This window comes from Sturnus vulgaris, chromosome 2 (assembly GCF_052056855.1).
Source record: "Sturnus vulgaris isolate bStuVul1 chromosome 2, bStuVul1.hap1, whole genome shotgun sequence".
Classification (NCBI taxonomy): Eukaryota; Metazoa; Chordata; class Aves; order Passeriformes; family Sturnidae; genus Sturnus; species Sturnus vulgaris.
Window position 1 is genome coordinate 119,107,948 of NC_142244.1, and position 25,542 is coordinate 119,133,489.

Here is a 25,542-nt window from a genome sequence, read left to right on the forward strand (position 1 = left end):
CAGGGAATGATGAGTAGGATCTGAGTGAGCTCTGCTGCCCTCCAGGATCCCCCACGGATGGCCAGAGTTGCTCTGTGACCTCTCCACAGCCCCTGTGATATCCCCAGGGATCCACTGGCCCCAGGGACCTGCGGGGTTTGAGCGGCCAAGCAGGTCACTGACCACTTTCTCCTGGGTACACAGACCAGTCCAACCCAGATCCTGCTGCCAGCACAGACAAGCCTGACCCAATACAGACGAGTCTAACCCTGTCCCCACTCCCAGTCCCGCCCAGTCCAGCCTTGTTCCCAGTCCCAGTCTGTCTCTGTCCCTGCAGATGGGCCAGTGCTGGAAGAACGCCCAGGCAAGGCAGGCGCCCATGGTGCCACTGAGCTCCAGGCACCGTTCCTGTCCCTGCTTGGCCTGGCACTGTCTGGGCGTGTCCAGCACACACAGGAGGGCCCACAGGACAGAGGGGGTTGTAGGGCAGGGTGTGTGAAGGACAGGCAGGGCTACGGGGCAGCACGGGGCCAGGGTAACTTCCAGAATACTTTATTTTGTACATACAGTTTTGTCAGCGTGCGGCAGCTGCCCCACAACCCCCAGAGCCCCCCAGAGCTGTGGAGCAGCAGTGCAGCGGGGTAGCAGGCACACACAGTTACCCCACAGCTGGGGAGGGGGGCTGGGGAGATGGGGGACAGCCCTCAAGGGGCATGGGGCTCTGGACTGGCCACCCCACAGTCCCCCCAAGCCCTTCCAGCGGCTCCCTCTGCCCCTCACACCCCCCACACCTTGGGGACCCTGTCAGCTGGGGCAGTGGGATGCTGGCCCTGCCATGGGGCAGGGTGAGGGGTCAGACCGTGACCCCCAGGCAGCTCCCACCCCACAGGACCCATCCTCACCCCCTCCCAGGCCCAGCTGCCCCCCCTGGGATAAAGTGCACATGAAGCCAGGATGGCGCTTGGGGGGCAAGCGAGGCCATGGGGCAGCCGTCAGTCCACGCCCCGCTGCAGCTGCAGGCTCCATCCTGCCCGCAGCCGTGCCCGCAGGGTCCTGCCCGTCACTGCAGGTAGCGATAGGCCTTGAAGCAGTGGTTGCCCGAGTCGGCCACGACAACGTGGCCGTCGGAGGTGAGTGCCAGCCCCTGTGGCCCGTACAGCGGGTCAGCCGCCGTGTTGATGTAGGACAGGAACGAGCCCGCACTGTCGAACACCTGCAGGAGGTGCACACAGCTGTGCCCAACAGCCCCACGGCCCAGGGTCACCCAGCTCCAATGGCCCCCAATGGTCCCAAGCCCAGGGACCCCCAGCCCTGATAGCCCCCAGACCTGCAGGACACACTCTCTGTGGGGAGATGTGGTCAAGATCCCCCCTAGGTCTATTCCAGTTAACCCAAAACCCTGAGCAGTTGCTCCCAGGTGACCCCAGACCCCTTCCCAGTCCATCCCAGTTGCTCTCGGTGCAAAACACTTCCCAGTTCCTCCCAGTTGACCCTAGGCCCCCAGGGACCATTCCCACTTGACCTGAGACCCTTCTTTGTTGCTCCCAGTTGACTCCAGTTGCTCCCAGTTGACCCTAGACCCCTCCCAGTTGACTGTAGACCCTGCACTGACTCTTCCCAACTGTCCCAAAATTCCTTCCAGCTGCTCTCACTTAAACCCAGCTGCTTCCAGGGTCCCCGCAGGTGCCCACACCACCTCACAGCAGGGCAGAGATGGGGAGGGGCCAGTGCTGCACCCCCTTGGGCAGGTACAGGTGTACAGGTGTCTGTACAGGTGTCTGCGCAGGTACCCGTGTTTAGGCGCACACATAGGTGTCTGTGCAGATGTTCAGGTGTCTGTGCAGATGTTCAGGTGCATGCACAGGTGTCTGTGCAGGCATAGGTTGGTACCTGGATGCGGCTGTTGCCCCAGTCAGCCACGATGATGTTGCCATTGCTGTCCACGGCCACCCCTGTGGGCGCGTTGAACTGCCCGTTGCCCTCCCCATGCGACCCAAACTTGAAGAGGAACTCGCCCTCTGCGTTGTACACCTGGTGGGCATGGGGGGACAGCACAGGGAAGTCGTGGGGGTCACTGGTCACTGCAGCCCCCCAGCCCTGAGAGCACCATCGCAGCACCCGCCTGTGGCTGCTCTCACCTTTACAGAGTGGTTGTGGAAGTCGGTCACCACGATCTCATTCTTGTTGTTGACAGCCACAAAATGGGGTCCTGGGGAGACAAAAGGGGCTCAGCCTGAGTGGGGCACAGGGAACTCATCCCCAAGACTGGGGAGCTCAGCCCTGAGGGGAATGGCAGGGTTCGGGTTCAGTCCTGGCCCCATGACAGGACCAGGCTGGACCCAGAGCCCTGAGGCATGGACAGAACCCAGAATTCAGAGCCCCCAGGATGGAGCACTGCCAGAACCTGAGCCCAGAGCCTGAATCCAGAACCCAGTCCTACAATTTGTATCCAGAACCAAACCCAGTGCCCCAGTCTAGAACACAGAGCTCAGAACCTGGAACCACATCCCAGCCTGGGAACCAGAACCAAACCCTGAACTCAGATCCTGGGATCTCAGTCCCGAACCAGAACCCAGAAACACAACCTGGAACTGGATCACCAGCTGAGAGCCCGGAACCTGATGCTGGACCCAGAACCAGACCCTGGCCCCCTGTCCAGCCCCAAAACTCAAACCAGAGCTCAGAACAAGTCTTGAACCCAGAACCTGAACCCACAGCCCAGAACTGAATCCAAAAAGCCAGTATAGAACTGGAGCCTAGACCTGTCCCACAGCCTCAGGCCATTCTTAGGGGTCCCAGGGCCACCAGTCCACTGGTCCTTGGGGAGCCCAAGGCCTCCCAGCTGGGGGTGGTTCCAGGGATACCTGCAAACTGGCGCTCAGCAGTGCCACGGGAGCCAAAACGTGCCACTAGCTTCCCGTTGGGCTGGAAGATGAAGACGCAGCAAGCCTTGTTGTCCACCACGATGATGTGCCCATTGCGGTCCACAGCGACGCCCTTGGGGCCCATCAGCCGCCCCGCGCCCAGCTTTGTCTGGGGGGGACAGAGAGTCAAGGGGGGAAGTGCCGTGGACCCCCCACCCCACAGCTCCCCCCTCAGACCCCTGCATCCCTGCTTTCCCTCACCTTGAACTTGCCCTCAGGTGAGAACACACTGACCCAGCGGTTGTCGTAGTCGGCCACAATGATGTCACCATTGGTGTCCACCGAGACCCCCGTGGGGCGCTGGAGCTGCCCTGGGGAACGCCCCCGCACCCCGAAACGCAGCCGGAACTGCCCTTCATTACTGAACACCTGGGGGGGCAGCAGGTTCAGGGGAATCGGGGGGAATACCCCAACCCCTTGAAATGCAGCCAGAACTGCCCCTCCTTAAACAACTGTGGGGGGCAGGAAGGAGCAGGGGGAGTCAGTGGGGGTCCTGGGAGAGTTCAGGGACCCCGGGAGACCATACCTGCACACATTGGTTACTGCTGACAGGGTCAGTGGGGTCATGGGGATCCAGGGTTACCCGGGGGGATCCCGTGGGGGTCAGTGGGGGTCCCAGGGGTCCATACCTGCATGCACTGGCTATTGCTGTCAGGGTAAGTGGGGGGTCAACAAGAGTCAGTGGGGGTCCTGGGGGGGGGTTTGGAGGTCCCAAGGGTGTCCATACCTGCACGCACTGGTTGTTGCTGTCGGCCACGACGATGCGGCCGGCACTGGATGTGGAGATCCCCTGCAGGTTTGTGAACTCGCCCTTCTCCCGGCCACGGCTGCCTGCAGGCATCGGTCAGGGGGGCACACGGGGCCCCAGGAGACCACTCACCATCCCGGTAAACCCCTGCCACCCCCTGGGGTCCTCCACCACCATCTCTGGGAGTCATGAGGAGCCCAGAGAGACCCGACCGTCCTGGGGAGCCTTGGGGAGTCCCTATAGGCCCCCCTCATCCCAAGACACCCCCATTGCCCTAGGACCCCCCCTGCCCCCTGCTCACCCACGCGAAAGATGAGCTCGTCCTCGATGGGGTTCTCCTTGCGCTTGGCGCTGCCGTACATGCTGGCGGGGCGGCGCAGCGCCTTCTGCCGCACGTGCCCCCCACCCGGGGACTTGACGCGGCGCTTGGCCTCCTCGGGGGACGGGGGGACATCGCTGGGGCGCAGAGCACGCGCGCGGAAGGGGGAGCCGCGCACGGGCTGCCCGTACAGCAGGATGGACAGCACAAAGTCACCCTCGGTGCGCGGCGTGTACACCAGCTCGTAGGTGCCGTTGCGGTTGTCCTGCACCTCGGCCTCGGCCGCGGCGCCGTCGGGGCCCGTCACGGCGAAGCGCAGGCGAGCGCCGCCGCTGCGCACCAGCGCCCCGTCCTTGTCCTTGGTGGTGACGCTGAGCGAGCAGGGCTGCCCCACCACGGCCTGGCGCAGCCCCTCGCCCGTGGCCACCGTGGTATGCGCCGTGGCGCTGGTGGTCAGCAGCGCACCCAGGTTCTGGATGGAGCGGCGCAGCCCCTCGGGCTCGGCGTGGAACTCGAGCTGCGCGTTTTCGTGCGGGTGCTCAGGGAAGGGCCGTGCTGCCAGCTCCCGCAGCCGCTCGCCCATCTGCTTCTGCACCAGCAGCACCTCCGTGGCTGAGCCGTGGTGCAGCGCCTGCTCTGTGAACGCGCAGCTGCTCAGGATGCTCTCCTGGCCCTGCCGCAGCACCTCCAGCTGCGCCTCCAGCACCTGTGGGACCAGAACATCACCTGTGGCACCAGGTGGGACCCCAGTGCCAGCACCCACACTGGAACCATATCCTGGCCCTGCCACTGCATCTCCAGCTGGGCCTCTGTGCATCCCGTGGGGATGGCACGTCTCTGTGGTGTCGGTGTGGGACCCCCACAGCCAGCACCCTAAACAATGCTCCACCTGCACCTCCACCTGCACTCCAGCCATGGCCACAACCCCAATGCTGGTGCTGCACTGGGACCCCAACTGTTGCACCGGCAGGGCCACTGGCACTGGGGTATGGCTGGAGCACCCACACACCCTCCCAGGAAGGGCCGGTGAAGGGCACAGAGTCACAGGTGTGTTACCTGCTGCTTGGCAGCACAGGTGGCTTCCAGGTCACGCAGCAGCACCTCCCGCCGCTGCCGCAGCGCTGCCTCCAGCTCCTCGAAGCTGCTCCCGATCTCTGCCTCAGCCTCAGCCCGGCGTTGCCCCAGCTGCCGGCTGATCTCGGCCACCAGCCCCACAGCTGCCGCCAGTTGGGGGAGCCTGGGGAGACACAGGGACCCCCTGAACTCCCAAATCCCCACCAACCCCACCTGAACCCTCAAGCCCCCCCACAGCACCTTCATCCAGCTGTGGTATCCTGCAGAAGGAGGACATGGGGACTTCCTGAACCCTCAAACCCCACAGTACCCACGATGCCCTCAGCCACCCCTCCGCCTGTACCATGTGTGGGTGGCATCAAGCTGGCGCTGCAACGAGTGGGAGTGGGGCCATGGGGACACCCAGGGACTCCTTGACCCCCATACCTGGCGCGCACAGCGTCGAGCTGGTGCTGCAGGGCTGCCTTGTGCTGCTCCAGCACATCACGGAGCGGCACGGTGCGGTGGTCCCGGTGCTCCCGCCTCTCCCCCTCCGTGCACTCCCGGCACATGGCTGTCTCGCAGGGCTCGCAGTAGAATTCCATCACCTGCCACACCTGCACTCACCTGCTGCCCCACAGCCCAGCCCACAGGACCCTGCAGCCCACCCCAACTCACCTTCCGAGCCCACACAGCCTCTCCCAGACTCCCTGGATCACTGCAGCCTCCCGCAGACCCCCTCTGGACCCCTTCTCCAAAGCCTGCAGCCCACCCGACCCCTCTCCAGATCCTCACAGACGTCCTTAGCCTTCCCCAGATCCCAGCCCCACTAAAGCCTTTCCAGGTCCTGCAGGACCCCAGGCCCCCCCGAGTCACATCAGCCCTCTGGACCCCCCAGCCCTCCCCGACACCCTGAGCCCCTACAGCCCCCTGCAGTCCTCCCAGCCCCTCGCCAGCCCTCGGCCCCCACCTTTCCCTCGTGGTTTGGGCAGCAGAGTGGCTGCCCGGTGGCGGCGCCCAGGGGGGGCAGGGGTGCAGGGGGGGCCCCGCGGGGGTCAGGGTCCCGCTGCAGCACCTCCATCAGGTTGGTGATGAAGAAGTTGTTGGGCAGCGCCGGGACCCCCCGCTCGGGCAGGATCGAGGTCTGGCGGCACACAGGGCACGACAGGGACAGGCTCTGGGCCGGAATGTAGTTCTGCAGACACCTGGGGTCACAGGGGTCACGGGGGTCACTGGGGTCAGGGGTCACATGGACATGACAGGGACAGACTCTGGGCCAGGACATGGAAGGGGCAGAGATAGGAATGGGGGAACATGGCACCTAGGGTTGGGGGCTGGTAGAGAGTGGGATGGACAGCTCAACACAAGGGTCAGAGTGCAGGACAAGGGCACACAGATAGGCCTGGGGACAGGCAGTGGCACGGGTATAGATGGATGGACCGGGGGCTGCCCACAGTGACAGTGGGATGGGAGCAGCAGGACAGACAGATAGGGTGAACACAGGGAGAGGGGGGCAGCGACATAGACAGGAGTGTTGGGGTGCAAGCAGAGAGCAGGGGGAGAAAGGGACAGACAGACATGAGGGCTGTGTGGTGGAAACACTGGAGTGTGAGAACAGTGTGGGAGGGACAGACAAACGAAGGGACAGATGGACAAGGTGGCAGGGCTGCACAGCGTCACACTGGGGTGCAGGAGGCAGACAGACGAACAGACAGATGGGGAGCCTGCGCAGTGTCACCCTAGGATGGGAGACACAGATGGACAGACAGACAGGAGGGCTACGTGGAGTCACACCAGGTTGGGGAGTGGCAGAGGAGCAGGCAGTCAGACAGATGGACAGGATGGATACAGGGCAGCAGCGCCAGTGCCCCTGCGGAGACGGACGGACGGATGGATGGATGGGAATGGAGGGTTGGAGCAGGGCCAGAGGGCTCTGGGAGCACAGAGAGAGGGGCCATCAGCAACTTGGGGACCCCAGCCACAGCACCCCCAGCACCCACACTCAGGAGCCTCAGGGGCTGTGCAGCCCTCTCAGAGAAGTGGGGTGTGGGAGGCAGTGGGGTCTCAGCACTGCCATGGGTTGTGGGATGCAGGAGGGTCCCAGCCCCACTGCTGGGGACACAGGGAAGCTCAACTCCATCTCTCACTGGGGATGGAAGGGAGTGCAGGGGGGGCCTGGCTCACCATCAGCAGGGGGTCAGGGGGGCTCTGCTCACACTGCAGGTTTAAGGGGTGCAGGAAGGGTGCAGTGGGGCACACTGGGGGTGCAGCCGGTAGTGGTGGGGTACTGGCTCAGTGACACAGGGGGATCAGCAAGGCGAGGAGGGGGTGGTAGGTGCACTGGGGGGGCAGAGGGGATGGATGCTGGAGGGGGCAGGGGGCTCTTTGGGGTGTAGGGGTGCAGTCAGGACATGGGAGGTGCATTGGGAGCATCACAGTGGTGGGGTGCAGTCAGGACTCAGTGGGGTGCAGGGGGCCCCAGGGTACAGTGGGGATGTGCTGGGGATGGATGCTGGCAGGGTGCAGAGGGCCTGGGAGAGATGTAGGGGTGCTCAGAGACAGGGTGGGGATGGAGAGTGGGTGCTAGGGCACATACGGTGCAGAGGGGTGGATGGAAGGAGGAAGTGTAACGAGGGGTCCCACCTCTCACAGAAGGTGTGCAGGCAGGGATTGGGCTCAGGGGGTGCAGGGGGGGCTCAGGAGGGGTTCAGGGGGTCCCATCTCTCACAGACAGCATGCAGGCAGGGATGCGGTTTGAGAGGATGCAGGGGTCTCAGGGTGGGTTCGGGAGGTCCCACCTCTCGCAGAAGGTGTGCAGGCAGGGCAGCACCTTGGGGTTGCAGTAGCGGTCGAGGCAGATGCTGCAGATCAGGAACTGCTGGTCAATCTGCCGCACCACCGGGCTGGCGGGCTCATGGCGGGCCATGGTGGCTTCTCAGCCTGGGAGGCACACCACAGTGAGGGGCAAGCACCCTGCAACACCCTATGGGGCTCATTGGCACCCCCAGCCCCAACCCACGGCACCACACAACCCCCACCCAGCCCAGCCTGAGAATGGGGGGAATTTAAATGCGTGGGAGGAATTGCATGGCACCCACACAGCCCCCCAGCCCCCTGCCCACCCCAGAACCTCACAGAGGGCCATAAAGGACACTCACCCTGTGGTGTGAGGGCTCAGCACCCTGAGGCGCCCACCGCCCTGACCCATGGCACCCACAGCACCCACCCCAAGGCATCCCACAGTCGCCGGCCCCACAGACACCTTGTGGGGCACACACGGGGACTCCTCCCGGCCCCCACCATGCCCATGACCCCCTGGCACTCAAAGCCAGCCCCACACGTGCCCTCCAGCCTCACACACTACCGTGCCCCAAGCACCCCGCCCCAATCCCTGCCCCTCGGAACCCCTCATGCCACAGTCCCCTCGCCTTCCTGCCCCACGGCAGCCGCCCCCCATCCGTGGTAACCAATCGTCTACCCCATAGGGCACCCTCAGCACCCACCCTCCTGCCCCACGGGCACACCCCAACCCCACCACCCTCCTCCTGAGCCCCGCAGCACGCACCCAATCCCCATGGGACACTCCCCACCCCTGTCCCTTGGCCCCCGTGCCCCACAGACCCTCCCACAGCACCCCCCGTCCCCCATCACCCTCTGTCCCTCGCCCCCTCCCCTCGCCCCGGCCCCGCTCACGGCGCTGCGGCGGCTCCGCGCTCCAGGCCCCGGCCCCGCCCCGGCCGCCATTGTGCGGCACCGCCCCCCCCGCGGCACCGGGACATGGCGGGGGCCCGGGGGGGCCCGGGGGGGCCCCCACAGCCCGCGGCTCCCCCGGGGATCTCCACCCCAGTAATCGCACCCCGCACGCCCTTTACACACCCCGCGCCCCTCCTGCGGCCCGCGCCGTCCCCGCGCCGGCCCCGCCGCACCCCCGGGCCGCACTCACCCCCCCCGCAGCCCCCTCCTCGCTGCCGCCCGCGCCGCGGGACCCCACGGCGCATCCTCGGCCCCGGCCCGGGATGCGACAGGGAGGCGGCCGGGCCGGGCGGCACCAAGCGTGCTCCGGAGGGGGAGGTGAACCATGCCGCCACCTCTCCGGTTCACGGAGCTCGCCCCCAGGACACCCCGCGCGGGGGTGCCAAGGCGTCGCTGCGGGACGCGGTGCCGCCCCCGACAGGGGGGTTCGCCGGGAGGGTCAGTGGGGAAGTGGGTAAAGTGACCCCTCAGCTTCCCCCCTCCCCCCCCCCCCCCGATAGCAGTGGTCTCGCCTGGGCTGTGGCTCTGCAGCTGGGGGGGGGGGCTCCGCGCATCCAGGGGTACCCGGCTGTTGCCACGGCAACCACATCCCGACCCCGAATTTGGGGGGATGTGACCCCAAATTGGAGAGGGAATAGGACTGGGGGATGTGGGCATACAGTGGTGGGTGGGGGCATGGCGGAGCGGTTACCCAGTATAGGGTGACGGGTGGTATAAAGTGGGAAGTAGGAGGAATATAAAAGGGAGATAAAGGGGGAATAAAAGGAAGGTCAAGGCGAACAGGTGGATATAAAGAGGGACGAGGGGGACGCACAGGCAAAACAGGGGTAAAACAGGGGTTATAGAGGGGTGGTACAGGTAAATAAGGTACAGGCGGGGTACAAAGGGGCTTATAAAGCGGGGATAGGAGTAAAACCAGGGCCCAGTAGGCCTGTCACAGCCCCTCAGTTTAAAGGGAGCCCACACTTCTTCCCACCTGCCACAGCTCCTCCTGCACGTGGGACCCCTCATCACCATCACCCCTTCAACTCATACCCCTCCACCCCGTTCAGGAGGTGGCATCAAGCCCACCTGCTGCAGCTTCCCAGGGAATTCCAGCAGGTTCCTGGCTGCCTCCTTTGGGTGAGGCAGGTGTGGCAGCAAGCGGGCCCTCACGGACAGGGCATCCTGGCAGAGCTGGAGCTCGAGAGGTGCAGAGCGGTGCCCCTATTCCAAGCCAGCTCACTGCAGGAGTGGGTCATGCGGGGAATGATGGCCACAGGGACAGGAAGATCCTGACCCGGCCCAGCACAAGGACTCCCAGCCCTTTGGGGACCCATGAGGGAGAAGCAGATCCAGGAGGGACCCAGGGCTCTTCCATGAACCAGAAACTCCCCAAGAAATCTGTCCCCATCCACATGGGGGCCTCAGAATGGTCCCCTGACCCTCCACCCTGGCCTCAGTGTCTGGAAGGTTCTGCAGCCAGGCCAGACCTGGTTGTGCAGCCAGCACAGGCCCCCAGGAGCAGGGATAATCATGAGGGTGATAAGGGGGTGACCTGCCCTGGAACACGGGACCCACTGCCAGGACCTTGCACTCCCAGGCAGGCACCAGCAGAAGCAGCACAAGGCGCTCAGCATGTCCCACGGGCCCCTGCAGCACAGGAGGATCAAATGGGCTCCCCTCCTCCAAGGACTGCCTCTGGCCCTCCACCCTCACCTCCAGTGGCTCCTCATCCCTGTAGAGACCCTTGGTCCTTCCCAATACCCCACACAACCTGGTGGATAGGCCTGGAGGGATACAGCAGGTGTCTGGGAACAGCTCTCATCCCCTGGGGGGCAGACACCCACCCGACTCCAGCAGCTCAGTATGGCCAGGGACTGCCCACATCCATGTCTGGGGAATGGCAGGACTCCATGGGACGGTTTCTGTGTTCCAGAGGGTCAGGGTGGGGAAGAGAGGGTGTCCTGGTGGAAGGTTCAGGGGGTGGCTGGGAATCTCCTGGGGTTTTCTGAAGGGAGTGTCCCAGGGGCCAGTCAGTGTCCAGTGGGTTGTCCAGGGGTCCCAGGGGAACAGCAGCTAGAGTGGTAATAGTTCAAAGGGTGATGGAGGAGAGCACCGGATGGAACCAGCCCCAGTGCCTGGCCTGGGGAAGGGGAATCTATCCTGCGGGACTCCCAAGCCCTCATTGCCACCACTGGGACAGCAGTGATGGTGCCAGGAACCCCAGGCCGATCCCACCCAGCTTCTCCCTGCAGGGCACCCCATCCTGTCCCCATTTACTCCCACCTGGTCATGGTGCCATGAGGCTGGAGCAAGGGGTGGCTCCCCTCGCCAGACACAAATGAGCAGGGTCCCCCCAAGCCCCTCGCTTGCCCCCAGAACCTTCTCTCCCGTTCCCCTTCCAAGCCTGGGCCTCCCACAAGCAGCAGCCAGTGCCCATTGCACTAGGGCTCCATCACAGAGTCCTCACCGTTACAGGGCTGATGCCCCTGTCTCTCACCCGCTCAGGCAGCCCCAGCACGCAGGGTGCAGCTTGTCCCACCTGTAGCTCTGCACACACTGATCTGTACCATTTATTCGGGGTTTTTCAGAAGTCAGGGGGTTGAGGGGGTCAGACCGTCACCAGGGCGGGGCAGGGAGAAGTCGGATCCCGACATTAAATTATGGGTTAAATTAATGAACAAGAAAAAACAACAATTTTGTCTCAGGAGAAAGTGCCCAAGTGCAGGGGTGGGCAGGGGGCCCCTCGTGGGGTGGGGGTAAACCCTGGCCGGGACCCCAGCCCCCCGTGTGCAGCACATGTGCCCCAGTCCTGGGATACACATGTGCCCGCACACGGACGTGCATGGACACGCGTGCACCCCCCGTGCCTCCACTGACGTTTGGTCCCTGCTTGGAGCCCCCCTGCCCTCTCCCAGGGTTCCAGGGGACCTGTGCCTGGCCAGCGACTCCCCTATGCCACTAGCAGCAGGGCACAGGGACCCCTCACGAGCCCAGCCCAGGATGCCACAGCCCCAGGGAAGCAGGGGGGGTCTTTTGGGAGTGCAGCCCCCTGTGAATCAGGAGTGCAAGAGCGGCCACGCTGGAAACACCTGTGAATGGCCGGGGAGGGGCCAGGGTGTCCCTGGCACTGGAGGGCAGAGCAGGAGCCCCCCTGGGTGCCAGGTGCAGCAGGGAGGCCCCACAAGCTCCCCCAGCATAGGGGAGACCTGGCTGTTCTGGTGCTGCCCCCCCGAGCTCCACTGTGCCACAGGGCAGGGGTCTCCCTGGGTGGAAGCTGGCAGTGGGCCTGGGAGGGGTGCACCCTCATCCTGCCCTGGGGAAGCAGAGGGGGGACAGTGGAAGGTCCTGGCTCACCCCAAGCTGAGTGGGGTGTCTGGGGGCAGCAGCCCAGCGAGGGGGTGTCCCCAGCCCCTTAGGAGTGTCAGGGGCAGGGGGGGCTCCAGCTGTCTGCTGTGTGGGGTCTGTGCTCAGGAGCTGCTGCACCCTGCCCTGAGGAGGGGCTGTGGGATAGGGGGGCCCCAGCCCACTGTCAGCTCCCCACATCTGGTGGCCCCCCCCATGCAAGACCAGGCCTGGGCTGTGGCCCCCACGAGCCCCCGGCCACAACTGAGGTCCATGTGTGCTCCTCCATCCGGGGGGGGGGCACAGGGGGCTCACTGCTCCTCCAGCCAGGAGGGCTTCTCGGCGCCAGGGGTCTTGAGCTTGATGTTGAACTGCTTGAGGGTCTGCTCAAGCTGCTGCTGGTTCCCGGCAAAGTACGCAGAGATGGCATTGTGAAACAGCAGCAGTTGCTTGTGCATCACCTTGATCTGGGAGGGTATCATGAATGGGGGGGCCTGACCCCACCCCAGTAGCACAGAAAAGGGGTTGGAAAGCCCCCTGAGACCCCCCAAGTGCCGCTGCTCCCCCCCTCCCTCCTCCCACTGCCCATTCCACCCAATTAATGTTCTTGAGTGACAAATCTAACATGGCTGTCAAATCCCGGCAGGGACCCCATTCCTGTGCCTCCTATCCCTGCACTTCCCATTCCCATCCCACACCCCCATCCCTGTCCCAAACCCCTCCTCTTCACGTACCGCATCTCTGCATCCCCCACCTCTGTCCTGCATCTCCCATTCCTGTGCTCCCCATTCCCATCCCACACCCCCATCCCTGTCCCAAACCCCTCCTCTTCACGTACCGCATCTCTGCATCCCCCACCTCTGTCCTGCATCTCCCATTCCTGTGCTCCCCATTCCCATCCCACACCCCCATCCCTGTCCCAAACCCCTCCTCTTCACGTACCGCATCTCTGCATCCCCCACCTCTGTCCCGCATCTCCCATTCCTGTGCTCCCCATTCCCACCCCACACCTCCCATCCCTGCACCCACCTTGTTCTCCTCCAAGAATTTGAGCTTGATGGCCACGTCTGCCCGCAGCTTCTCATACTTGTCCTTGTGGCTCTGGAACTGGCTCTGGGCGGCGTCCAGGCGGCTCACAGCGCCAGCATCGCGTGGGCCCATGCTCAGCTCCTCCAGGTCTGTGCGGTACGCGTCATACTCCAACCTGCACAGAACCCCTGGATCAGTGACTTGCCTCCAGCTCTCCCCAGGATCCCTGAGCCGCTCGAGCTCCCTGTCCCACCTGGCTGTCTCATACTGCTTCACTGTCATAAGAGTGTCCTCCATGGTCTTGTTGACCAGCGTGTTGATGCTGGACACAAAGAAGTTGACAGCACCCAGCAGCGTCTCCCCATTCTTGCACAGCAGCTTCTGTGTCTCTGCATTGTACCCAAACTCCTCCTGGGGACAGAGAGATGGGTACACAGATGAGGGGGCACGGATCACATCCCCACTTCTCTCCATCAAGGGTGCTGAAGTAAAAGCCCCTGAGACCAACCATGACCCAGCACCGCCAAGCCCAGCACCTGCACGCACATCCACTCCTGTGCAGATCGTGTTCCTGCCCTGGTGTCCAAGTTTGACTCCCCACGTCCTGACCCCCACAACCCCAGTGTCAAGCCCCAGCTGCCTCTGCCCCGCCCACCAGCCCTGGTGCCCATGTGTCCCTGCCCTTTCTCCAGTGTTCCCCCTAGCCCTGGCACACCTGCAGCTCAGGGGATTTCTGGCTGAGGTCAGCAAAGGCGTCTCCCAGGGCGTGCTGGGTCTGTACGAGGCTGTAGAGGTGGGCTGTGAGTGCCCGTGCCAGGTGCAGGACGCTCTCGTACTTGCGCTTGGTCTCACGCAGCAGCTCAATCTGAGTCTCCAGCTCCAGGTCCACCGTGCGGGACCCCCGTCCGAACCGCTCTGAGAGCAGCTGCTTGGTGCACTGCAGGAAGGGCAAACCGGGCGACCCCCAAAGCATGTGTGAGTCCCCCCAACCACTCCGAGAGCAGCTGCTGTGAGAGGGGCGCTGGGAAGGCCCGCTGGAGTCCCTCCCACCCCTCACCTTGTAGGTGTTGATCCCCCACTTCTTGACGATGTCAAACTTCTCAACGGCAATGCCACGCACGACCTCCTCTCCACCAGGTGGGGGTCCAGGGGGTGGTGGGTGCAGCCCGGGGCCTGGCACAGGGACAGAGACAGAAAGGACTTGGCACCAGCTCCAGGAGGGAAGCAGCCATGGGGACCGAGCACCCCCAGCCTCCAGAGCCCTTGCCCTGGAGCCGCTGTTTCCACAGTAGCATCCCCAGCTCTGGACACATGCCCAGCACTGGCTCACAGGCATCGTGGTGAGTACCCTGCTCCTGTTAGCCCTCTGAGGGTCCTACACAAGGGCACAGACCCCAGCCCAGCTGCGTCTACTTGCACCAGGCCCTGCCCCATCCTGCTGACCACCCTCACCAGGCCGGACACATGGGAAACACCACCCAGTAGCACGGGGAGTGCCTCAGGTGGGCTCTAGGGGCAGGATGAGCTGGCTAGGACCCACCTCTGAGCCCCCTGGGCCCATCAGCACTATCCTCTGTCACAGCACAAGGACCAGGCTCTGGCCATGACACAGCTGCCATGGGGGCTCTTACCAAGGTCCCTAGGGAGGCCCAGGGCCCCCCAGCCCCAAGGGACGCCCTGAGGTGGAGTGAGGGGCGCAGTACCTGCGGGAGCAGCGGCCGGGCGGGCCATCCTACGGGCAGCAGGCGCGCTGGGGGGCACCGATGGTCCTCGGGGGGGGTGAGGGTGGACAAGAGAGCCTGGAAACGGGGGGGCTGCGGGGGCCGAGCAGGATGGGGCAGGACAGGATAGGGCAGTAGGGTAGCCAGGGCAGTGGGGACGGGGGGCAGGGGACAGGGACGAGTGCGCGGGCGGGCGGCAGCGGGAGAGTGATGGCAGTAGGTGAGCGTTGGAACCCAGAGACATGGCTACAGCCACACAGATGGACTCCCCCAGCCCAGGAAACCCCCCCCACCTCCGGCCCGTATGCAGGAATTCCTGCACCTCAAGAGCTGAGTAGGCCTGGCGTCACGGGGGCGCGGGGACAGAGAGACATGGGGACACCAGGCCAGCAGCGGTGGTGCTCCAGGAAAGCACACACACACACACACACACACACACACACACACACTCGCCCTCTCTGTCCACATGGACCCTCCTCAAGCCCTGGGAGAACCGTCAGGGAGCGATCTGCATGGAACAAGGACAGCAGTGCCAGGTCTCCCAGGGTGCAGAGTCCAACTGGCCCCACTGTGGCCTGCTCTGACTGGGCAGTAAGAAGATGTCAGTAGGGTGTAGGCTTGGGGCGCCCTGCCTGCATCCCCAGCACACTCCAGAGTTCCTGCTGCATATGGACCAGGACAGATCTGGGATCCTCCACCACAGCAGGGACTCAGAATCCTATGGGGATGCGCTGACCAAGGAGATGGGAGATTTCCCAGCAGAGACCCCCCACCCTGTGACAAGGAAGTAACCCAGCCCAGGGAGAGCAGAGCTGGGGCAGCAGCTCCTTCTCTGCTACTAGTACACTCCCTCACACAGTGCCCCTAAACAGAACCCGAGCCCAGCGGGAACAGAGCCCACCCGGGAGACACTTTGGCTGGGCTGTAGCAGAACCTTGTGTCCTAAGTCAGGGGCAATGAGGAGAGCTGAGCCCCTTCTTCCCACGATGATCCCCATTCCTTCCCAGCCCAGCCGCATTACCTTTGATGGTGCCAGTGGGGATGATCCCCTCGGCTGTGCCCCCATAGCCGCCTGACACGATGCTGGTCTCATTCAGGTTGGGTCCTGACACCATCACCTGCTGCAGGTCCTGAGAGGCAGAGGAGCACAGGGGGCTGAGATGCAGAGACTGGTACAGCCCCAAACACTCCCCTGGGGTTCCCAATCCCCAGACCTGCTCCAGGCCATCGTCCTCGGGCAGGCTGCTGGTGTCCCCGTTGCTGCTGATGGGGATCTCCATGGTGGCTGCCTTGCTCAGGATCCCGTCCGACATCCTCAGGGCCTGCGGGGACACAGATGTGGTGCTGGGGCCAGGACTACCCTCCAGCCAGGGGCACCAGCCAGTACCCGCGGGGCCGTGCTGGAAGGGGACAGCAGGAGGTTACAGCGCGGAGGGAGGGCCCCACATCGGCAGCTGCTGGCACTGGGCAGACTCTGTCCCCTGCCCAGGGCCTCCTGCAGCCACTACCCTGCCCAGCTCGGCCGTCTCTCGGGACACCTCTGGCTCCCAGAACGGACCCGTAGGGTGGCACATCCCAGAGGCACCGACCCCAACCCCAGCCTCTGCCTGGACCCCACTGTGGCTCCCACACCATCACGCACAGGACTCCCGGGTTACCCCACCCCTTGGGCCGCAATCCGTACTCCCTCTCACAAACCCCGCCGGGGATCCCCGCGTGCCGCAGACCCTGCCCCGGGACAACGGAGCTAGCAGCGCCCAAGCCCAGCCAGGAGGGCGCCGGGAGCCACGTCCACAGCCGCAGGAGAGCGGCGGGGGGGCCCGCTGCGCCCGGACCGGTCCGGGCACATTCCAGGGCAGGCGGGGCCCGGGGCGGGCTCTCGAGAACCCGTTACCTGTGACCTGTCCCCTCCCCGGCGAGGACAGGGCCCGGCCCAGCTCTAGGGTCGAACCCTGCGGGCAGAGGCCGTCACCGCCCAGACCCATCCTCGCCGAAGAACGGCCCCGCAGTCCCCACAGCCTCCGGGACGGGGCGGAGGCAGCGTTGGAATGGACCCCTCCGCAGCCACGCACGGCAAGGCCCCGAGACGGGACCGACGTCCGAGGCAACCCGCGGTGGCTGCTCTTGATGGAACCGGCCAGAGCGGGCGACGGCGGCCCCAGCCTCGCTCCCGGGGCTCTCCCAGCCAGACTCCACCGGCCCCGCGGCCGCCCACCCTGCCCAGCTTCCCCGGTCCCCCCTCTGGCCCCACCTGCGCCCGGGCCCCGCCGGGCCCCCCCGCGCCTCTCCCGCTCCGCCTCGGCCCGGACGCGCCGAAAGTGGCGTCAGAGGCCCGGAAGTGGCGTCATCGCTGAGCCGGACGGAAGTGACGTTGCTGCGAGCTCGGCGGCTGGTCCCGCCGAGCGCGGAGGGACCGGGCCCGCGCCCGGGCCCGCGATGGACCCGGCGGCCGAGCACCGGCAGCAGCTCCGCAGCGTGAGCGCTTGGGCCGGGGGTGGGGAGCACGGTGTGCCGCGAGGCCTTTATGGGTGGTCCCGAGGCTGTCGGTTTGGTGGCGGGTCCCGGTGTGTCCCGAGGGCTCCGGGTGTGGGATCTCGAGGTCCCGGGTTCGCAGGAGAACCAGCAGGTCCTGGAAGAGGACCCGGGCATCTCGGTCTGGCCGGGAGCACGCCGGCGCTCCCGGTGGGTTTCGGGGGTTCCAGACCGGCTCCACCCGGTGTGACCCATGCCTGCTCCCCAGCTGCGGGACTTCCTGCTGGTCTACAACCGTATGACCGAGCTCTGCTTCCGCCATTGTGTCTGCAACCTCAACTACCGGCTGCTCACGGGCCGCGAGGTGAGCGGGGCACGGGGGACCGCATGTCGGCTGTCCCCACGCCCCCTCACCCCATCCCGTCCCTCCCGCAGGAGTCGTGTCTGGACAGCTGCGCCGCGAGGCTGGTCCGCGCCAACCACCGCCTGATGGGCGCCTACGTGGGACTGGTGCCGGCAATGCTGCAGCGCCGCGCAGCCGAGTACGGGACAGCAGCTGGGCCATCCGGACTCCCAGCCTCTTCTGAGCCGGCCCCGGGCCCCGCGGAGTCCTCGCCAGATGGTCCCGCTGCCGGCACATAGCAGCATCTGGCCACAGCTCCCTGCGCCAGTCGGACCCGACTGGAGCAGCTGCATCCTCACTGCGCTGGAGCTCCAGGCTGGAGCAGCATCTGCACTTGGCAGTGGCTGGGCTGTGCAGGGTACCGGGGATAGCGGCACAGGAACTGGGGGAAAGCCCCCCCCTAGCCCTCGTGGTTGTGGACTTCTGGGAAGTGGAGTGTTAGTCCAAATAAAACATATTTACAGTAATGCCTTAGTGTGACATGTGGGGAGGGCACCAGAGCCCTGGCCTCTTTTTCCTGTTGGGTGTGCTGGGGAGCCCATGGCACAACTGGGAATCCAGGTAATTGTACCTAAATGTGAGACAAAGGTCTCCCCTGTGAGCACCAGGACACTGTGGGGGCCTTGAACCTTCTCCCTACAAATGGCTGGTGCAGAGCAGGCACTCAGATGGGGCAATGTGGGGATGTGAGGGGGAAAGGGGGAAGTGTCAGGTGCTGCCAGGCTAAAGGCATGTATGCGTAGTGTCCCTGTGACACCTGGGAGAGCGTGGCCTCTTCTCTCCCTGCTGCGGGCCCAGGGCAGCGCTTAGGGCTTGGGCAGGTAAGCATTTGCCCCAGTACAGAAATAAATTGATATATTCCGTGTACAAAACATGCTCCTGCAGGCCTGGCCGGGCACTCCCGCGCATATAAATAAGGCCCGGCCCAGCACTCCCTCTGTCCTGCCCGCGGGGGCCAGCGCCTGCGCCGGGGCCACCCCTCCCGCGGGACCCCCGGGCTGGCCGGGGTCACTTAAGGTCCACATCAAAGTCCAGCACCAGCAGCTTGGTCTCCTCAGTGCCATTGCGGCTGCCCACAGCACACACCAGCTTTGTGTTGGAGGCACGGATGCGCCACACGACCCCCCCAGAGCCCCCACTCTCCAGGGCCACGAGGTTTCGCACAAACTCCCCTGTCTTCAGGTCCCACAGCTTCACTGTCCCGTCATCCGAGCTGGTCACCACGAACTTGGAGCTGAACTGCAGGCAGGTGACAGCACTCTGGTGCTTGCTGGGACCTATGGGGAGGCACAGGTGAGCCTCAGGTGCACCTGGGGCACCTAATGCTGTGTGGCATAGCTCCTGCCACATCTGGCAGCTCAAAGCCACCCAGCCCTAGCTCCTCAGGGACACCCACCACTCCGTCTAGACACATCTGACAGCTTAGAGCCAACACAGCTCCCTCTCCCCCCAAGAGAGAGAGTTTCCCCTTCCTAGCCCCCTAATGAAGGGAACAGCCCACTGCCCCCCAAGGGTGAGGAATCCCCTCTCACCCTGCAGTGTCTGCAGACACTGCCCCGTCTTGATGTCCCAGATCTTGACAGTGGAGTCAGCGTTGCCAGACACGAGGATGTTGTCCCGCAGCTCCATCCCGCTGGTGAGTGACTGGTGCCCCATGAGCGTGTGCAGGCAGTTCCCACTCTCCACATCCCACACGCGGATTGATGTGTCCAGGGACCCACTCACAATATGTGTCCCATCGAACTGCCAGAGAGAAGGGGTCCAGCTTAGCATCGAGGACAGGAGTGGCCCCTGGTTTGGGGTGTGGACCACAGCTCTGGCATCCCGTGGTTTGGGATACAGCCCCCCCCCCCAGAGACCCCAGTTCAGCATCTGAGACATAGGCTCATACACTTCCTGGCTTTTTGGGCTGTAGAAATGCTCCAGGGAAGGGGCAGGGAGGAGTGCTTGTGTCCACAGCACGTGTGTGTGGGAAGCGGGGTCAGGGGGGCAGAAACTGTCCCCACAGGACACAAACATGGTCTGTGTGTCCTTGTATAGCAGATACATCACGGCACAGACATGGCCCACATGTCCCTACAAAGAACACAGGGCCTTGTATGACACAGGCAGAGCCCACTTGTCCCTACAGCACATGTGGGACCTTTGGCACAGCTTGTGCCCCATGACTAGAAGGCAGGGAAGTGGTAGGGCAAGCCAGCAGGAGGGCAGGCTGTACCTTCGAGGTTGTAGCTGCAGGGAGCAGGGAGGGCAGGGGAGCTAGAGACGGGGAAAGAGCAGGAGGGGATGTGTGTGGGGCCGTACCTGCAGTGAGTAGACACGGTTGGTGTGCCCCTGCAGTGTGTGGGTGCAGCTCTCGCTCTCAGGGTCCCACACCTTGACCGTGTAGTCATAGGCACCGCTGACCACCTTGTTGCCATCGTACTGGACGCAGCGCACGGCTGCCACGTGGCCCATCAGCACGTGCAGGCACTGCCCCGTCTCGATGTCCCAGAGCCGCAGTGTGGCATCCCGGGAGCCACTCACCACCCTGCAGGCAAGAGGATAACCTGGGGCCCAGCTGCCAGGGCAGCCTGGGGCTAACAAGCCTCACCCCCTGCGGATGCCCCCCCTCACACAGCACCATCAGCCCCGTACCTGTTGCCGTGCAGGTGCATGCAACGCACGGTGGAGGTGTGTCCGTATAGAGTGTGCACGCACTCGCCGCTGTCAGCATTCCACACCTTAAGTGTGCGGTCAGTGGAGCCACTGATGACAACACTGTCCCTCATCTGGGAGGACCAAACCCCTCCAGTGTGGCCCACCAGCGTCTGCACACACTGTGGGGAACAGAACACGAGGGACAGGTGAGCCTCTCACACCTCCCCATCCCTGAAACAGTACAGAGGAGCAGCACAACTCCACGTCCTTGTCATAAAGGACCCAAACTGACCCCAGGAGTCAGGGTGTGGCCTCACTTGTGCCCAGCACAGGCAGATGGTCCCTGCCCCAAACCCCTGCGGTGCCAGTGACAGTACCACACTCATCTCCGTGGAGACAGGGACACTCACCTCCCCAGTGACAGCTGACCACACTTTGAGTGTGTTGTCATCAGAGCCGCTTACTATGCGATTCCCGCAGAACTGCAGGCAGGTGATCACATGGTCGTCGTGGCCCTTCAGTACCTGTGGGAGCACAAGAGTGTGTTGGGGGCAGTGTGCCCCCCCCGCAGCCAGGAGGACGCCCCAGCACAATGAGCAATGGGAAGGCAGCAAGAGCTCTTGGGAGGAAAGGCAGATAAACAGGTCTCCAAATCACCTGCACCCCCAATGATTCTGCAGGGCAGCAGAGCTGGGGTGTGTGGTAAGTTTGGCAGCTGCTGCACAGGGGCAGAGGTTACAGGAGAACAGGGAATGGGGGGGCTCAAGAACCTAGCACCTGAAGGAGCAAGAAAAGGGGTGGTGGAGACTCTGCCCAGGGGCAGAAGGGACCCGCAGGGAGAGATCACCAGGGTTCTGTGACGCTGCACCTTCCCTGGGTGCCGGAGATGGCTGCAGCCCTGCATGGGGGCCTTGGAGAAGGGCAAAGAAAGGGACCCCCCCCCCCCCCCCCCCTTCTCCAGGCCCAGGGGACCTAATTTCAGCTGCCCCCACTGCTCTAAGCAAGCCAGATCTGCTCCCCATAGCAGATCCTACAGCAGCTTCCCCATACCAGTGACCTGGGGTCTGTCCCCAGAGGGACCCCCACCAGCTCCTCAGCTCTCCAGGGTCAGCCCCAGGCAGGGACACTCCCAGGCTCACCTTGGGGTGCCGCAGCTCCCCAGAGTCTGTCCCTGCTGGGACACCGAGACTCACCTTGGGGGGCCGCAGCTCCCCACTACGCCAGTTCATGTCGATGCGGTGCTGGCGCAGGAAAGCGAATTTCCAGGGGCTGTACATGAATCCGGGGCTAAGCAGGCGCCGCTTCCGCAGGTGCAGGGGCTCCTCAATCCCTGCAGGGGACGACACAGCAGTGCCTCACCTGGGTCAAGCCTGGGGTGGCGCCCCAGCCCCCACGCGGGAGGACCCTCACCTTCTTCACGGCACTTCTCCCTCCAGAGTAGGTTGTCCTCGGCCAGGACCCTCCAGTAGCGGCAAGTCTGGGCAGCACGGAGCAGGTCCCGTGGCTCCAGGAAAGACAAGACGTACAGGGCCAGCTATGGGGGGGGATAAAGGTCACAGAGGGATCACCGGGGGGTCAGGTCAGACCAGGTCCCTGCTTCCCCAGCTTCACTCACCTCCTTAGGCAGCAGGGAGATGAAGTCCCGCTGGAACTGGGGCTCGATGACCTGCATCATGTACTTGATCTGTGCCGGCTCGCAGCGGTCAATGAGCTCATCCAGGGCCAGCAGCTTCTCAGGGCCACTCCAGCGCTGCAAGGGGGACCCCCAGTGATCCCTGGCTCTGTGTCCCCAGCTAGCCCGACAGCCAGGCCTCTTGCCCCAGGCAAGGAGCCCGAGGCGGGTGGAAGTTTGGTGGTGCTGAGTACAGGTGACACCAACTCTGGCCAGGGCTGAAACCTCCTCTGTGTTTCCTCACACAAGCAAAACTATCCAAAATCCACCGTGGGCCCAACCCCTGCCCACAGTGGGGATCCTTTAGGCTTGGCTCCCTCCCATCACACCCAGGCTGCCTGGAGCCACCAGGTGAGCCATACCTGGAAGGTGCGGAGCCAGTCCTGTAGCTCAGGAGGGGGGGCCACTGAGGGGATGCGACGGCGCCGGGCCTGCCCCACCTTCGCATTGCGCAGGTCCCCAAAGGTAGTCGTGGGGCTGGGTGTACAGGGACCCAGTGTCCTGGGAGAAAGACCAGGCACAAGTGAGGCCATGGCACAGGTGGCATATGTCAGCACTGCTCCAGGCCACACTGTGCCAGAGGCTCTTGGAACTGGTTTCCACCAGTGGGAGCTCCACCCCACTGACTTCTCTTTGCTCCCACCCTGTTGACCCCTTGCCCAGACATGCAGCCCAGCCTGCCCAGGAGACAGGCAACTGGTCAGGGCTGGATCTCAGCTGGGCCAACCCCTGCTCAACCCAAGTGTCTCCATCATCCTCCTGGGGAGGGCAGCAGGAGGTATGTGCTGTCCCAGCACACACAACCCCCTTCACTAGCTGCACTCAGAGCACCCCGCACCCCTCACCTGCCATAGTCAGAGCCCTTGCACAGCTTCTTCCCAGGGGACAAGGCCCGGCCATCCGGCCCATTCTCTGACTTCCGCTTCATCTGTGGGACACAGCAGATTGTAGCGGTTGGAACAAGTCCAGGCAGACCCCTGCAGGCTCCCTGCCCAGAGCTGATCCTTCTGGACCCCTACATACCACCCACCCAGAACCAACCCCTGTGGGCCCCCTGCCCAGTGCTATGGGGCAGACGCTCACTCTCCTGCTTTCTTCCTTCAGGGTCCACACAGCAACAAGGGATGCCCACAGGAGGGCTACACCAGGGTTGGGCAGGGCAGGGCTGGGGACTAGGGTAGACCAGGGTAGCACCTCCCCCACCCTATGACCAAGGACCCCCACGCTGGGCAGGAGTCTGCATGGGGGACGGGGGCAACAACTTTTTCCCCAGCCCCAGCAGCCAGGCATTACAGAACCCCAGCCCCTGCAGCCTCCTGCAGGTGCCCAGAGTGCCTCAGCATTCCTTGCCCCCTGGTCACCTTGGGGCGCAGGTGCCGCAGCAGCCCCCCATCCCCAGTGCGCTGGAGGTAGTCGATCCAGCGCTCTCCCAGAGTGTAGTACAGGTATACATTGCTGCTGTCTTCCCCTTCCTCGCTGCAGCAGCTCCCTTCCTCCTCCTCCTCCTCTTCTTCTTCTTCCTCCTCCTCCTCCTGCTCCCTGGTGGACCTGGGGTGCTCCTGTGGTCCCTGTCCCCCAGAACCATCAGGGTCTGCTCTGGACCTGGGGGTACCCTTCCAGGGGCGCTCTGGCTCCCAAGGCACTGGTGCTTCCTCCTCCTCGTCTTCCTCCTCTTCAGCCACCACCTGAGCAGGGAAGAGGCAGGGAACAGGGCTGACTCCGCACCAGCATGGGCCACTGGAGACCAGGAGGAGGACAAGGGCTGGGAGTGCCGTTGGATGGCTGCCAGCGAGAGCCATGGCCCCGGAGCACAGGGGCTCCACTCAACAGCACTGCGGGGGATTGTAGAGTGGAGAACCCCCAAACCCACAACCATAAGCTCCTCCAGAATCTGGTGCAGTTCTGTCTGCTCGCCACGAGCTTCTCCTGAGCCCCCCCAGAGCTAGACCTTGTCCCTTGTCCTTCCACCTGGCAGCAGAGACCCTTTTCCACCTACCTGTGCTGCAGGTGCCCTGTGGTCCTCATTGTCCCCCAAGGGAGTGGGGCTAGCCCGTGGGGGCCTCTCGGGGCCCGGGCACTGCCGGCACGTCATGCGCTGGCTGTTGAGCTCCAGGATGCGTGTGGTAATGCCCTTGACATGCAGCAGGTCATCCAAGCAAGTGAAGCCCTTCAGCTCCTGTGCGGAGAGAAGTCAGCCCTGCCCAGAACAGAATCCCTCCTGCTCCCACAGAGCCCCCTGCCCGAGTGGCCCCGCACGGAAGAGTCACAGCGCTGTGAGAGGAGGGGCAGCAACCCAAAACTGCCAGCTGGGGTTATCTGTGTCCCCCAGATAACCAGTGCCAGGATGGGGAGAGAGCCTACAGCTCCAGGGCAGGGGAACAACTGGGCACATGAAGACACACACATGTGCGAGGCACCGACCGTCCCGCGGGACCTCGGGCCGAGCACTGCCCGGCCCCGACCAGGATCAGGTGCGTCCCATCACCCTACACGGGCTCCCGGAGCGCCTGCCATGCGCGGAAGCCGCGGGGCCAAGCTGTCCCGGGGCAGGACTCGGCGGACAACCAGCACAGCCCACGGGCCTGGAAGGGCCCGACTGGCCCTTCTGACTTGGCAGGATTCGTTTTACGGCGCTGCTGCTCCCCACAAAGGGCTGCAGTGACAGCACCGCCCCGGGACAGGCCCTGCTCCAGACCACCCTCCCTTCGTATTAGCGGTTTCTGCCCTCATACCTCCCGGTGTTCCCAACATACGTGTTCACAGCATTCGGACATCCACCCCTCTACCACCTTTTCCAGCCCCAAACATGCCAAACGCTCCCAGCCCTGCCTCTCCCGGCCGCGGCGCTGCCCGTCCCCGTAGCATTAGGGCACGGCTGCCGCTGACCCGCCCGTATCCGCCGCACTGGGGCCCGCGGTGCCGCTCCCACTGCTCCCAGCCATGTCACCGGTCGCGGCAGGATCTCGCCCCAACATCGCCGGCGACGGCGTTCGGGGTGTGATGCCCGTCCCGTCCCGCCAGAACTTGGCTCCCCCCGGTTCCCTGCTCAGGCCAGGGGCGCCGCCTGGACCCGGCAGCAGGGACGGCAGCACCGGGGGCGGCTGCGCTCGCCCGGCCCCGCGGGCTCAGGGCGGGACTCGGGTATCTCGGCCGGCCTCACAAGGCGTCCACAGGACGCAAACAGCATTGTCACCCCGCACTCGCCCCACGGCCCCCACCCCGGGACCGACACCGCCACTCGGGGTCCCAGGTCGCTCACCGCGGTGTGCCGTCCCCCCCCTCTCTCTCTCCCCCCCACCTCCCCGCACCTCTCTCTTGCGGACGATACCACGGGCACGACGGCGGCCGATACCGCTGAGGGCACCCTCCAGCTCGGCCACGCCGGCGCGGTTGATGTCGAGCTTGGCCCCGGCGGGGCCCGGCCCGCCCGGCCCCGACATCCCGGTACCGGGAGCTGCCGCCGCGCAGGCCCGACAGCAGCGCGCAGGCGCGGCCCCGCCCC

At 64.5% G+C, this 25,542-nt stretch overlaps 4 protein-coding genes across 7 annotated transcripts; 1 reads left to right on the plus strand and 3 right to left on the minus strand.

The window, feature by feature from the left end:
* Positions 1-515: 515 nt before the first annotated feature.
* TRIM3 (tripartite motif containing 3) lies at positions 516-9,034 on the minus strand. 2 transcript variants are annotated; one of them, XM_088160566.1, is made up of 12 exons: positions 8,967-9,034; positions 7,822-7,963; positions 5,994-6,228; positions 5,471-5,631; positions 5,027-5,207; positions 3,953-4,676; positions 3,631-3,734; positions 3,105-3,272; positions 2,844-3,012; positions 2,118-2,188; positions 1,870-2,010; positions 516-1,192 (listed from the first exon to the last, which is right to left on the minus strand). In XM_088160566.1, the coding sequence occupies exons 2-12, from the start codon at positions 7,947-7,949 to the stop codon at positions 1,040-1,042; spliced, it is 2,235 nt and encodes a 744-aa protein (XP_088016692.1). In that variant the 5' UTR covers positions 7,950-7,963; positions 8,967-9,034; the 3' UTR covers positions 516-1,039. The 2 variants fall into 2 exon arrangements, with proteins under 2 accessions (XP_088016692.1, XP_088016693.1); XM_088160567.1 differs by lacking the exon at positions 8,967-9,034 and adding an exon at positions 8,717-8,823.
* A 2,273-nt stretch (positions 9,035-11,307) lies between these two features.
* Positions 11,308-17,244, minus strand: ARFIP2 (ARF interacting protein 2). 3 transcript variants are annotated; one of them, XM_088160572.1, is made up of 9 exons: positions 17,105-17,244; positions 16,068-16,175; positions 15,875-15,983; positions 14,836-14,946; positions 14,190-14,305; positions 13,848-14,069; positions 13,386-13,543; positions 13,133-13,307; positions 11,308-12,570 (listed from the first exon to the last, which is right to left on the minus strand). In XM_088160572.1, exons 2-9 carry the CDS (start codon positions 16,164-16,166, stop codon positions 12,415-12,417), a joined length of 1,146 nt encoding a protein of 381 aa, XP_088016698.1. In that variant the 5' UTR covers positions 16,167-16,175; positions 17,105-17,244; the 3' UTR covers positions 11,308-12,414. The 3 variants fall into 3 exon arrangements, with proteins under 3 accessions (XP_088016698.1, XP_014745857.1, XP_014745858.1); XM_014890371.2 differs by lacking the exon at positions 14,836-14,946; XM_014890372.2 differs by lacking the exons at positions 14,190-14,305; positions 14,836-14,946; positions 16,068-16,175; positions 17,105-17,244 and having other exon boundaries at positions 15,887-15,980.
* TIMM10B (translocase of inner mitochondrial membrane 10B) lies at positions 17,199-18,195 on the plus strand. Its single transcript, XM_014890373.2, has 3 exons — positions 17,199-17,328; positions 17,594-17,689; positions 17,761-18,195. The coding sequence occupies exons 1-3, from the start codon at positions 17,290-17,292 to the stop codon at positions 17,965-17,967; spliced, it is 342 nt and encodes a 113-aa protein (XP_014745859.1). The 5' UTR covers positions 17,199-17,289; the 3' UTR covers positions 17,968-18,195.
* Positions 17,232-25,523, minus strand: LOC106861755 (F-box/WD repeat-containing protein 7-like). Its single transcript, XM_014890368.2, has 13 exons — positions 25,349-25,523; positions 24,037-24,216; positions 23,402-23,725; positions 22,886-22,968; positions 22,403-22,541; positions 21,984-22,118; positions 21,779-21,902; positions 21,562-21,698; positions 20,779-20,892; positions 20,366-20,547; positions 20,033-20,258; positions 19,261-19,471; positions 17,232-19,005 (listed from the first exon to the last, which is right to left on the minus strand). The coding sequence occupies exons 1-13, from the start codon at positions 25,478-25,480 to the stop codon at positions 18,737-18,739; spliced, it is 2,256 nt and encodes a 751-aa protein (XP_014745854.1). The 5' UTR covers positions 25,481-25,523; the 3' UTR covers positions 17,232-18,736.
* Positions 25,524-25,542: the final 19 nt, after the last annotated feature.